The sequence below is a fragment of the Condylura cristata genome, unplaced genomic scaffold (genome assembly GCF_000260355.1).
Source record: "Condylura cristata isolate star-nosed mole 26May11 unplaced genomic scaffold, ConCri1.0 scaffold00019, whole genome shotgun sequence".
Lineage (NCBI taxonomy): Eukaryota > Metazoa > Chordata > Mammalia > Eulipotyphla > Talpidae > Condylura > Condylura cristata.
The window spans coordinates 18,632,658-18,645,535 of record NW_004567120.1 but is presented as its reverse complement, the minus strand read 5'-3'; the positions used below and the strand labels follow the sequence as shown (position 1 = coordinate 18,645,535).

General features: G+C 39.4%; 1 protein-coding gene across 5 annotated transcripts in view; it reads right to left on the bottom strand.

The window, feature by feature from the left end:
• Positions 1-320: 320 nt before the first annotated feature.
• Positions 321-12,878, bottom strand: part of PAK3 (p21 protein (Cdc42/Rac)-activated kinase 3) — a 227,842-nt gene continuing 215,284 nt past the window's right edge. For 3 of the 5 annotated variants that reach the window (XM_012727145.1, XM_012727147.1, XM_012727146.1), the window contains 2 exons: positions 9,344-9,481; positions 6,274-6,839 (listed from right to left, as the gene is read on the bottom strand). In XM_012727145.1, the coding sequence (XP_012582599.1) occupies positions 6,750-6,839; positions 9,344-9,481 (228 nt within the window). In that variant the 3' untranslated portion in view covers positions 6,274-6,749. Of the gene's footprint in view, positions 6,840-9,343; positions 9,482-12,878 lie in introns of all 5 variants that reach the window. The other 2 variants (XM_004685713.2, XM_004685712.2) reach the window with 1 other exon arrangement.

The following is a 12,878-nucleotide window of genomic DNA, read 5'->3' as shown; positions in this document are numbered from 1 at the left end:
ACTTACTACTTATAATTCATTTTGCCATTTTTTTTAATTTACCTGTTTGCACTATGAGGCTTTTGCCCTGACTTGAATCTATACATTCACCTCTCTGAATTAGTCTGCAAAAAAACCAGAAGGGGACTGTGAGTCTGAGTTAACTCAGACTGCTACTAAGTGGCAGAAACTTCAGAACATTTGCTACATTGCTCACCAGGCTGGGCATTTTCCTGCCTCAATACTAACAGAGTGTTGCAGTCCAACCTGTGAATCAGGTGAAATGACCTATACCAAGGGGAGGGAAGATGACAGAAGAAAGAAACATTGACTTATTGATGTTTGTCATTTTTATTTGCAATACTTTAGGTCCAAGTTTCAAACTGCAATATTTTACACTCAAGACACAGTCATGCACAATCCATATTTCAATTTTCTATTGCTTCAACCACAATTTAAAATAACAATATTTGAAACAAAAAGTCTTAAATATCAGATGCTGAGGTCAGAAGGATGGAACCATACCATCAGCAGGTCTGCAAAAGAAATAACTTACTTAAAAATCAAACAAACAAAAAGACCATAAATACCTTTAATCCAAAGTTACAGAATTTCACTACACATGGGATTACAGAGAACACATTTTAACAAAAGTAATGCACAGCCAAATGAGATACAGTTCTGATAAACATGAAAATGTAGATACTCCTCAACCTGTTTTGTCTGGATATTATGAGTATGATCCCAATAGACATCAGTATCCTGTGCTCTGGCTCCTTCTGGCTGATGTACTGAGATCTCAATAACTCACTAATGGTTATCGGATTCTGTGAAAGGTCTTATTATCACTAATGAATAGAGTATAGGCAGGGTCCATAAAGCCTACCACACACAAGCACACACACTGAACTTGAATTTCACACTCAGGGATGGTTGGCACTCTGCCATATGCAGGATAGTGGGACCATCCATTAACTTCCGGTTCACCCACTTGCCAGCAGCATACTCAGACACTGGCCAATCGCTGTGGGAGTTGTCATCAGGAATGCTATCTTAGCTTCCCAATAAGCAGATTTGCCAATGCTCCTCAATGCTCTTAGCATGTGATTGCTCTTTCGTCTCTCTCAGCAACCTGCAAATGCTTAGGTTCACTCTTAATAGTCCCAACCATCAAAATGTATGGGCTCTGCCATCCTGTGCCATTTACAAAGGAAATGCTATAAAGCCAATGTAGCTTTATAGGAAAGAGGCCCGAGTATAGCTCTACTTATTCTAGCAAGTATAACAGTGCATTTCTGTCCTAGTAGCAAATACTGGCCACAGCTTAATGAAAACCAGACTTTAGATACAGAGTATATGGAAAATGAAAACTGGGAACACTCAACAGAAAAAGGACATTAAAACAGAAACAAAACAACTGTGAAGGAATTGGAAGGCTGCCACAAGTTTGATGAACATTCCCAAGTATTATTAACTTCGTTTGCTTGAGGCTCTCCCCCAACCCCCGCATCATTTTACATAGTTCTATTATTTAACTGTAACATAAGAGACCCAGACTTAACCATGTGATATTTGCCATCACTTTAACAGGTTGCCTCTGCAAGGCAACCTATATTATCACAATGTTAGGGCTTTTGGAGAGTCCAATACCCTTATTTTACAGACCAGGAAACAGCCAGGAAAAAGTTAAGTGACTTGCCCAAGGTCACACAGTCTAAGTTAGTAAGAGAGCCTATATTCGAGTAGTCTCTGCACTTCTAGGCTAGTGTTCCTTCCACTAGAACTGACTGATTCTCTGTAACTGTTGTTGATATCCTCTTACATACTAAATTAGGTGAACATAGTAACTGCCTTACAGCCAACATCATTGCATAACGTTCTCCTGATGACAGCTTCCAAAGGAGACTGATGACATTAACCAGCTTCTCTAATTTGATCTTGCAAGTTTGAGCATATTAAGTGGCAGTAAATGCTCCATGTTCTAGAATACTTGTACACAGAGGTGTGCACATGGAGGGGATATCTCAGTTCCCGCATTTGCAGATTCGGTTAGATATTCTTGACTATTAAACACCGTCCTGGTGCATGAGGAGTTGGGGTCTATTCATTTGGTCACTTAAAGGAGTGTGGGATCATGAAAGGAGTGAAAAGATTCTATCAGAAATAAATCTTGTATGAAATACATAGTAAGAAAAAAATATTTTCTTTATTTCCAAAGTTCCATTTATTTCCTTCCCGATCCACATGCAAATATATGTTCAGAATTGTATGTTAAGTTCACTCAAAGTCCCAGGCCTATTAAACTGTCGATTTACAAATGCTGTATTTCAGTCCTCTGGCTCAAAGACTGGGAGAAGCTTGCATTACTGGTCATGCCTTTGTTTAACTTAATATTAACTGCAAGTAGCTCAGAAAAGGACCATGATATTTCAACTGGGGGTGTCAGGTTAAGACTCCCAGAAGTATGTTGAAAATGGCCAGTGAAAAGTGTTCTCCAGGTAAATGGTCTGCTTTTGCTGAAACTGAGTAACATCTGAGACTATACCTCATTATAAATGTCCTCACCTAAACTTTCTTTGGTGACTTAGAGGGAAATTTATTTCCCTTAGTAGTCTCCCTTCTCTCTTTCAAGATGACAACTGCTGCATTCAACCTATAATCAGGACATATAAAAAGCACACAGAGGCCATGACAAGCCAAAGTTGGCAGGACTGTGACTGAAAGTCAACAGGTGAAGGCAGTTCTAGATATTTTTTTCTAATGTTTTCATAGTGAACTTTTAATTGCAAGTCATAGCTTCTACTGAAATCAATGGTTCTTGACTGCTGATTCTTAAGAGTCCTCGTTGAATGATGCCATATCCCATTGGACAAGAAAATGGTGGAAGCTGGGGATTTTATCCTTCTAATTCTCAAACTCAACCTTAACATCTGCTAAAATGACCCAGAAAGGTGATACTTAAGCAGATGTGATCAAGGGGGGCTAATCAAATGTTACCCCTCCGATGTAAACTGAAACAGAAACCGTGACACCACATCAAATTGAAGGGCAGCCAGTTTTCAAGCAGAAGTATGCATCTGACATCCTAACGGTGATATCTCCTTAGATTTAACTTATAGATAACAGTCCCCTAAGAAAGCACGTGCCATACCCGAGCGTGTGCCAACCTCAGCACCCAGGCAAATATAAAGCCTATGGAATAATTGTAACTAGCAAATATCTGTGCCCTGCATGCTCTGGGCTCCCGCCAGAAGGCATCTGCTTCTGACGTCTTTTCTATGTTTTCATAGTCCCCTTTCTGATGTGTATTTATTATAAAGTAATATCAAAAATCAAAGAAAATTTTAAAATGAATATTTTGCATAATCCCACCACCCTAACACAACTAATTTCAATTATCTGTGTTCCCAGTCTCTGTCCATATGCACATTAATTTTTACATAATTTTAATCCCTGTTATTTTAAAGTGATTTTATAGATTCTCTCTGAGAACTGGCAGCCTCATTAGAAATAAACAACCCCTTGAGCAAATGAATATAATTATTTACACGATCTTTGAGCTGAAGAAATATCCTTTATAGACAAACATCTCAAACTATCAAAACAGTTATACAGACGACAGGAAGCAATTTCATATTTCTTTTTCTTTTAGCAATGGAATGTGCTTCACGGGGGAGGGAGAGATGGGGAATAAGGTGGTTAAACTTAAACATCAGGGTGCAATTCACAAGCCTGAAAGAAATCGGAATAACACAAAGAATAAATACTTGAGTTAAATCTTCTTACATGACTTGGCCATCCAGTAGCCAAAATGGGACATGGACACAGAAATATTTACAATGACACATAGACGACATCAGCAAGAACAAAGTCATTACCCGACATGGTGAGTGACTTGAGGGGATTGTCATCTCCAAATCCTCATGGGACGATGACAACACACTGGATTCTTGCTACAACATTAGTGTTCTTTTCTTTCTTAAATAAATAATCTCTACTGTGCTTCTCACCCTTCCCTGACATTCCCACTGCCCTATTCCTCTCTCAGGACATTTTGGAATCAACATTTGATGATGTACCCTCATTACCTCAGGGCACACAAGCAACTTTAAAGATCTGGATAGACTCACCATTGTCAAGATGAGCTAACATAAAATCCAGGGAAAGTGAATATACACTATTAACTACCTGGGGTACAAGCTGTTCAAGTGTACCAAATGTGAATCCTTGAGCATCTTTTGGCAAGAGAAACAGCTTCTCTCTAATACTTATTAGAAATATAGTAACTCTCCAACATGGGGAAGGGTCTTTAGAAGCTGCTCCCATTTAAAGATTTACATAGACATAAATTCGGAAGAGTAATGCCTGCTAGGATATATCATAAATTCTTGGTACAAAAGTAGTGTGGTAAAGAAGTACTTGGCTCCTCTTTCAATATGCTGAACTGAAAGCATAAAAGAACAGCCATTTCCCTGCCTACAGTGATCTCAAGGATCACTGCTCCAGGTCCCTCCCCTTCCAAAAAAAGGCATATAAAGGATGCTAGTTGATAACTAGGGTTTCCCAACCAGATTTTTGGGTTCTCCCCACTGGTGTGGCATAGTTATCGATGGGTCAAGTTCTATTCGCATCCCAGATATATCATTGAATTCCCTGGCACTATGAATGAAAAAAAAAAAAACACACCTAATGAAATAAAAATTAAGGCCTCTCTCTTTCTCACGAACAATGTGGCATTAAGTTTCAGGCCCAGCCACCTTTTTGCAAAGTGTAGCTTGGTATGCTCCAAATTAAAATCACCATTTGATTTTTCTTTCACCTTTGCTGTTTAATCCACTGTGGATATTTTTTGGGGAGAGGGCAGCATCCACCCCCTCCTATATTTTGTAGTCAAAGAAAGCAACAGTAAAATAGGAAATCCGCCAGTGGGATAATCTAAACATAAAATGTACTATATGCTTAGCAGAAACTCTCTAAAGAAAAGTGTTTTCATTTTAAATGGATGAATGGTTGGATGGAAAGATGTACCTTCAGAGAAGGAGAGAGGCCCCCATGTCCTTGATCTCTTTCCCCTTCGTACTGAATGTAGATAGGTTCTATTCAGATTTTTTACATAGTACAAATCAAGAAGCCTTCTACAGCAGAAACTACTAGCTTTTTAAAGGCTTAGAGAAACAACGTTGTAGGATTTGTAAGACTGACAATGCACTCGGAAGAGAAGCATATCCTTTTCTACAGAGACACCCTCTGGATATTTTTCTATTCTCAGAAGATTCAGGAAGTGCCAACTGTTGGAATTTTAGTAAATAGATACATGGTAGAATAACAGGTTTTCTTATTTTTCCCAAGCCACAAAAGGAATTCAGTGAACTGATATTTCTTGGGGCATATGATTGCAAATTCAAATTTATTTTCACTGGATAATTTCAATATCCTTGTGCACATATTTTTGAAATTCAAAAGTACAAGGGACGAAGTATGAACACACCCTATCCTGAAACAGAATTTGGTTACACACACATGGAAAATGGGACAAGCATTTACAGCCAAACACTGCTTGGGATGGAGTTTTCACTGCCCTTCGATTTTTTAAGAGTCTGCCGTTTATCATATCACTCCTCTCCAGAACTTTGATTTTTCAAATGTTATAAACTGCAAAATTATTTTATTATAAGGAAACAGTGGTTAGTGGGCTCATTTCTTCCTGGTGTGTATATAGCCCGTAAGCACATGAAATGATTAAAGAAGGTATTTTTATCTTTTGTTTATTTACTGTCCAACAAGGATAGAAGTCTGGCACATTTGTTTTTTCTTTTGACTCTCAAAGAAAGTCCTATCTGTAAGTGTGGTTTCTCCTGTTAGGAGTTCCTAGGTTCAGAATCTGGACTCACCCAATGAGACTATTACATTTTTGGTGTGTCCTTCTATAGGTGTCATGAGTTGAAAACGTTGGTTTATATAAATGATAAATCCACTACTTCTTAAGCATCATCGTGAAAATGTGACAGGACTTCACCATTGAGCTTTATTCAGATACACAGTTTTTAAAAGCCCTTCCTGAACATACACATTCCTCTCTGCTTTTGGAAAATGTCATAAAAGAAACGTTTTCCAATACAAATGCAGAAAAACAGGTACACAAACCAAGCCACCACTCTAGAAGAAGAATAAAAAATTGCAACTCTATTAGGGCATGGACTTCCACATGTTCACACAGTACTTGCTCTGGGTTTTTTTGTTTGTTTTTGTTTTTTGGTTTTTTTTTTTGTTTGTTTGTTTTTTGTTGTTTTTTTTTTTTAAAAAGTTTTGACTTCTTTTTTTTTTTTTTTTTCCTGGACATCTAATGACAATGCAAGTGAAAAACATCACATTGGGTAAGGAGTTTTGAAGGAAGTTCGAATGCAATAGGGACTACTCTAACTTAAAAACAAACACGACACTATGAAGAGGGTGTGTGCATCTTTGAGAAACCTTGTTCTTCAAAGTGTATGCACAAATGAGGGGATTCACTACTGGCTCTTTCGCTTCACGGTAGAAGTGACCACTGTTTGGTCACTTCGACATTGCTGCCCTGTTTGGGCTGCGATTCAGGCTTACAAATAAATTACATAATCTGAGGGAGTAGGAAAAGGCTTATAAGAAGTTTCTATTCATTTGAAAGTTAAAGAACCCCCCACCCCATTTGACTGTCTCTTCTTCCATTTTTCCTGTAGCAGTTATAGTTTCAGTCTTACTCAGGAGGGAGATGGTGTGGGGTAAGGCGTGCTGTCCTAGCGGCTGCTGTTCTTAATCGCTTCCTTTGCAGCGATAATCAGAGGAGTCAGGCTGGAGAGAGGCTTGGCTAATTTTAAAAATGGATGCTGCATCAGAAAAAAGAAAAAAAGCAGTTACTGCAATTCTTTGCTCAAACAAGTATGCTACTTTACATATTCATGCAGTCTTTTTGTCATTATATTTTGAACATCCCATTAAACATCATTTTATTAAAATGATACAGCTTTTGGCCTGCAGGCTTTGTGTCCTTCAGTGTCATGGAATCCTCAGGAAGCCGACTAGTAGAGCTAGAAACTCAGGGTAGGTGACTCTCGCAAAAGATGACTTTTGTGTGATGTGTGCCTTTTATCAGCTGTAAAATATCACTGTGTTTGCAGCAGCCTGACTTTCTGATTTGCTTAAACCAGTGGATGGATGTGTAGTGGGCCTCATGTTTGTAAAAGTGAATTTTCCATGATTACAGAAGAACTTGACCCTGGTTTCCTACCTGCTCAACCCAGTAGCTACACGTCCATCAGTTTTCTCCGGGTCCCTCTGCAGTACTTAAGCACAGCAAATATTCCTTCCTTCTTGGAAATGTTTTCCTCTTGTGTGTCCTGGGGAATTCTACTATCTTGCTTCTCTTTCTTGTGTTTACTCGCTGAATACTTCACCTCCATCATTCCTGGTTTCAGTTCCTCTTACGTTCTCTCACATATCAGAACTCACTTCATGTCATCTTTTTCTAATTTAATTCCTTTAAGAGCTCATATCCTTTCACAGTTTCAACCTTTTATCAGCTGCATGGGAAAGACTCAAATCTCTATTATGCGACTTTATTTTTCTCTGAACTATGGGCCTATTTCTTTGATTGATCACCTGTTGGATAATTCCTCTAGAATGTTCCTTTGTCATCCTGAAGTCTTCATTTAAAAGCATGTGTTAAAATCTCCCAGAAGGTGACTTTTGTGTGATATGTGCCTCAGGGGCTTTGGAGATAGAACACTTAAGTCGAATCCTGTCTTCTAAAATTACAGTGGTTAAATGAGGTAGAGGGACAGTTTCTTGGAAGCTACACAGATAGCCATTGTGTTATCATCTACCACATTTGCTTTTACCACTGGTTTGCTGCTGTAAGGCACTTAGGTCTTCTTCTCTCTTATGTAATCAGCTACCAAGTTCATTATTCTCATTGCCTCATAATTAATGTTTTGCTTTCCCTATTTCAACTCTAACACTCTTAAACCTGAATTATACTAATAACTCCCCCCGATCAGGAAATTTCCATTTTCTCCTGTTGCTAATTTGTAATGCATGCCACTAGTTTAAATTTCCTCAACTAAACTCTTGTCATGGTTGACCCTCAGCTATCTTCAGGGTTTCCCCACTGCCTACAGCCTCAGCTCCTAGCTTGTTACTTTACGGTCTAAGGTCTTAGCTCCTGCAGCTTCCTTACTTGAATTCTTGACTTCAGCTGCACGTCACATTTGCTGGTCACTTGAACTTTGTGCACATGCCTTTTGTTCAGACTGTATAGCACACTTTCATCTGAAATTCCTTCCCACTTTTAGCTCAACCTATGTAAACTCATTATGTCCTTCAAGGAACAGCAGAACTCACTCCTATTTGCAGAGATTTTCAGATCACCATAACCCACAGAAGCATTTCTCTAATCAACCATAGCATTTAATATTTGCACAGACACTTGGTTTGGGTCTCTAAAAAGCTATGCATTATATATATATATGTGTATATATGTGTGTGTGTGTATATATACACTGAAGGAGCTTGTGAGGTTCTGGAGAGTAGAAATCATACCCTTAACAGATTTGTATTACTCATGACACATCTTGCAAACAGAGGCTACTCAATATCAGTTGATGTGCAGATAATTGACTGAGGCCATATAGAACGGTATACAAATACTGAAGCCTTTCAGTGATAAGAAAGAATGTCATGGGTCTCCTTTCCAATGTCTAAAATGAGCAAGCATAGGCTAGAACCCAGGAATGGAGCTGGATGGACTTCATGTGATGTACAGATCATCACTTATATGTATACAAATAAAAGATGCAACAAGCCATCCAGTTAAGCTCAAACACAGTTTTGTGTCAGTGAACTGATTGGTTCAGATACAAGTATTATTGAAGGAATGCATTACATCATCAATTCAATGATCTGTAACTGTGCAGCTAACTCTATAAAGGGGCTTTGACCAGCAAAGCATTAAGAGTACCAAGTACCAAGGAAATAATTGCACAGTTATGTAGAGAACTACCTCCAGCCAAGAGTACCTGCCTACAACATACAGGGGCACAAGTGAAGTTTAGACTCAACAGCAACACCGGAGGCTCACGTTGTGTCCTTTCCTTGCAAAGTAAGACTTCAGGAAGAACAAGAGAGATGTATAGATTACGCTGGCAACTTCTCAGAACATGCCAGTTAATCACATATTGGATGAATGCCTACATTGATGTGCCTGTGGCCTAAAATCAAAGTATTTTAGCCTGGACGGGACTACACATCTCTTGACAGAGCTCTTACTGTCACACTTTGAGCTAGAAAGTTTCTCTATAATGACTCTATTTGTAATTGTCTATTTTATTTTCACCTGCAAAAGCTCCTTGGCAGATCCTCGCCTATCCACATCCATTTCAAGACAGCGATTTAAAAAGTCACGGAATACAGCTGACAGTCTCTCCGGATTCTGGAGCTCTGGGGTCCCATTAGTGGCTATCAAGTATAATGCCTATAGACAAAAAAATTGGAAAATATATTCAGCACATATATATTAGATCACAGATAGTCATAGAAGGAAATCAGTTTCTTCTGGTTTATACTCTGGATCTTAAAATGCCATTTTAGAGAACAACACTAACATGTACTTCAAAGTTCCTATAGTTTTATAAATTATTACACTTGGAAGAAGTTGAGGCACCAGTATGGTGACTCACCCCAAAACACTTGGAAATAGGGCCCTCCCTGGTGGCACAGTGGGTTAAAGCACAGCACTAAGGAGCTAAAGCCACTTCAGCATGAGTTCGATCCCCGCCCCTGGAGGTGATCTACATGACGCGGCAGACCTCTCCTGACCCGCCCGCTGCTCCCCTCAGCAGTGTACTTCGTCAGTCAGCCTGTTCTGCTCCCCGCTCTGTCTCTGGTGAATCCTCTCACCACCCCTGCACCTCGGCCTGTACCCCAGTTCTGTGTGCATAACTAAATAAATCTAAAAAAAAAAAAAAAACTCGGAAATAAGGAGGTTGTCCTCCAAGACCAATCCATATGTAAATTTCCATATGTACTAAATGTTTAAACTGTCTAGGAAATTGAATGAGGGGACTATCCTTGAACCTGTGACTCTAAGAGTTGGTAACACAAACATACAATTATGTTGGCCTGAGAATAACATACATAAGGTGACAGTGCAAAGGCGGCTGTAATTTCCTAAGTGTTTACCTTGTTTGAAGAATATTTGTGAACAGACCAGGTTGAATAAAGCACATCAAAGAATTAGAGAAGTTCAAAGACCCAGAAGATGCACAGCTTGAGTGGCAAGCAGGCTGGGATCCCAGGACTCAAGTATTTTTGTCCTGTGATGAACATACCCCTATAGATTTTAATCAGTTTTTCCATCAGTATTGTTCTGGAATCTGACAATTATTTAGTCTACTGCAATGTAATAAGCTGCTGATAGGTCGCTGAGATCCCTGTTGGATAAAGCGATAGGTAAGAGATATGAACCCATGGTGTGTGGACAGAATCAAGGGCCTAGTTTTCAAAACAGACCCAGGACCATGATTAATTCACAAAGGTAAACCCATCTTTTAGGGACTGTTGACAGCCCCCAAAGCTGATCATTTCTCCTGCCTCTCCTAAGTGAACAACTCTAGAGCATTCAGGATATCTGAGTGAAGTATCCTGTCAGATAGCAGAGACCCAAAGATGGATAAGACAGTGTCCTGACTTCAAAGATCATACAATTTAGTGAAGTGGAATGATTTCTAGAGAACTACAATATAGAGAAGAGTTATTAAAGGAAGGAAAGAACCTACAAGGATGAAAAAATTTACAACAGAGTACAGTGAACGTTTCATAGAGGATAAGGAGGAGTTTGCCTGTAGGTACTGTCACCAAAGATACACCTGACATGCAACCAACCCCCGAACATTATGAAGATATGGCCCCTGCTTGCTTGGGTTTTGCAAAAAATTATCACACCCTTTCTCCAGCAAGGCACCTAATATAAGTATTAAATGTATTTCTATCAAAGTCTTCTTCCAGGTTCATTTTCATCAACCAGGGAGAACATCTTTCATATATCCTCCATAGATATACTTTAGGAAATGTTAGGAAGGAGTATTTAACCCAGTGTGCATCACCTATATATAACACACCATAGTCACTAACAGCACTAGTTGTAACAAATTGCTGGGTCGTTCCCTCACCAGTTTCTGACTCAGCAAAATTTGGAGAAGCTTGTGAGATTTTGCATTCAAACAAGTTCCCCGCTGATGCTAAAGCTGCAGGTTCAGGACCAGATTTTAAGGATTGATTTAATCGAGTCAGTCAACTTAGCAATGGGTTAAACTAGAGGTTTCCAGATCTAGCTGTATATTAGAATCACCTGGGGGAGATTTACGAGCTCCTCTATATCCAGCTCTTAGGCCCAGACCAATTAAGTAAAAATCTCTGAGGGTGGAATCCAGTTATCAGTATTTTTTAAGTTCTCCAAATGATGCTGACTTGAGCCAAGACCTTGGACTGTCCCAGACATAGTAAATCTGAAAAATTCCATCGTAAGTACACCAAATGTGAGAGTGACAGAATCCTGCTGATGGGAATTTGTTTGAATAGTCACAGGTGAGAATAATAATGCCATATGTTCTTATAGACACCAGTGAAACTCCCTCCTCCAGTGCATTAAAAAATCCCACATGTCAATAAACCCCTCTCCAAACAAACACCCTCTCCTCAACCCCTCACTCCTTTCCAGTTTTCAATTTCTTTATGGCTGAACAGCAAATGCAGGTGGTAGCTCTCAGGACTTCTAAACCAAAACACACTATCCAACTCGACTGAAAACAGATAGTAAGGGAAGGGAAGGTACAAACTGTTCTTTGGAAATCATCCATGGGGCTGCAATCAAGCAGTGCACAATCGTGCAGACATATTCACCTCAGTACACACCGTTTTCAGTTGTCTAGTGACTAGTGTTTGAAGCACCTGTCTTCACAAACCATCTTTGTTCCCTCAAAAGAAAAGTGGTTAATGCAAATGACATTCACTGTCTCCCCGTTCACTGTCTCCCCTTCCAACCCTCTTATTTTCCAGTGGCCACAATTCTGCCAAACAGTTAATTGTTTTTACTTCATTCATTTGTTCTGTAGCCAAGCCCAGTCCTACACTAACACATGTCTTTTCCCTTGTTTCACTTTTCCTGGGTCTGTGTGCATGCTACACTGTTTCATTTCCTGCCACCGTTCCTAGGTAAGTACATCCTATCGCATATAAAGAAATACATACACAACTTTTCTACTTAAGTCTTTCTCGCCTCCCTTTTCCATGTCCAGGTAGCTCAGGAAATTCATGCCCCTCTTTCCATTCCATTTATGAATCCCCCAAATGACTTTCATCATAGCTGTTAACTGAATAGTGCTAGTGCAGCAAAGGAGAAGAAAACCCTGAAATTTGAGGTAAAATCAGAAGTAATAAGGAGCAGCATTTAGAGCACTTTCAATAGTACATATGTCTAATACCATATTTCAACTAATGTCCAGCTGTGCTTCCTGTATTGTGTTGGGTGGGATGTGTGGTGGGTATTTTTGTTGATAAGCAAACATACAACTCCTACCGGACCAACTAGTGTTGATCTTATACACCCTCGGCCCCAACCTAGATATCAAATACATACAACACTGTACTTTGCTCAACCCTAGATCATAAATTTGTTTTGATGTTTTAAAAACAAGTTCATAAATGTCATTTTAAGGACTCAGTAATAGTTCATCATGAGGGTGGTACTATGGGCAATATCACTGGAATGATTAAAAAAAAAGTGATAAGGCCCTCCCTGGTGGCGCAGCGGGTTAAAGCACTGCACTGAGAAGCTAAAGCCATTTCCGCATGAGTTCAATTCCCGCCTGCCC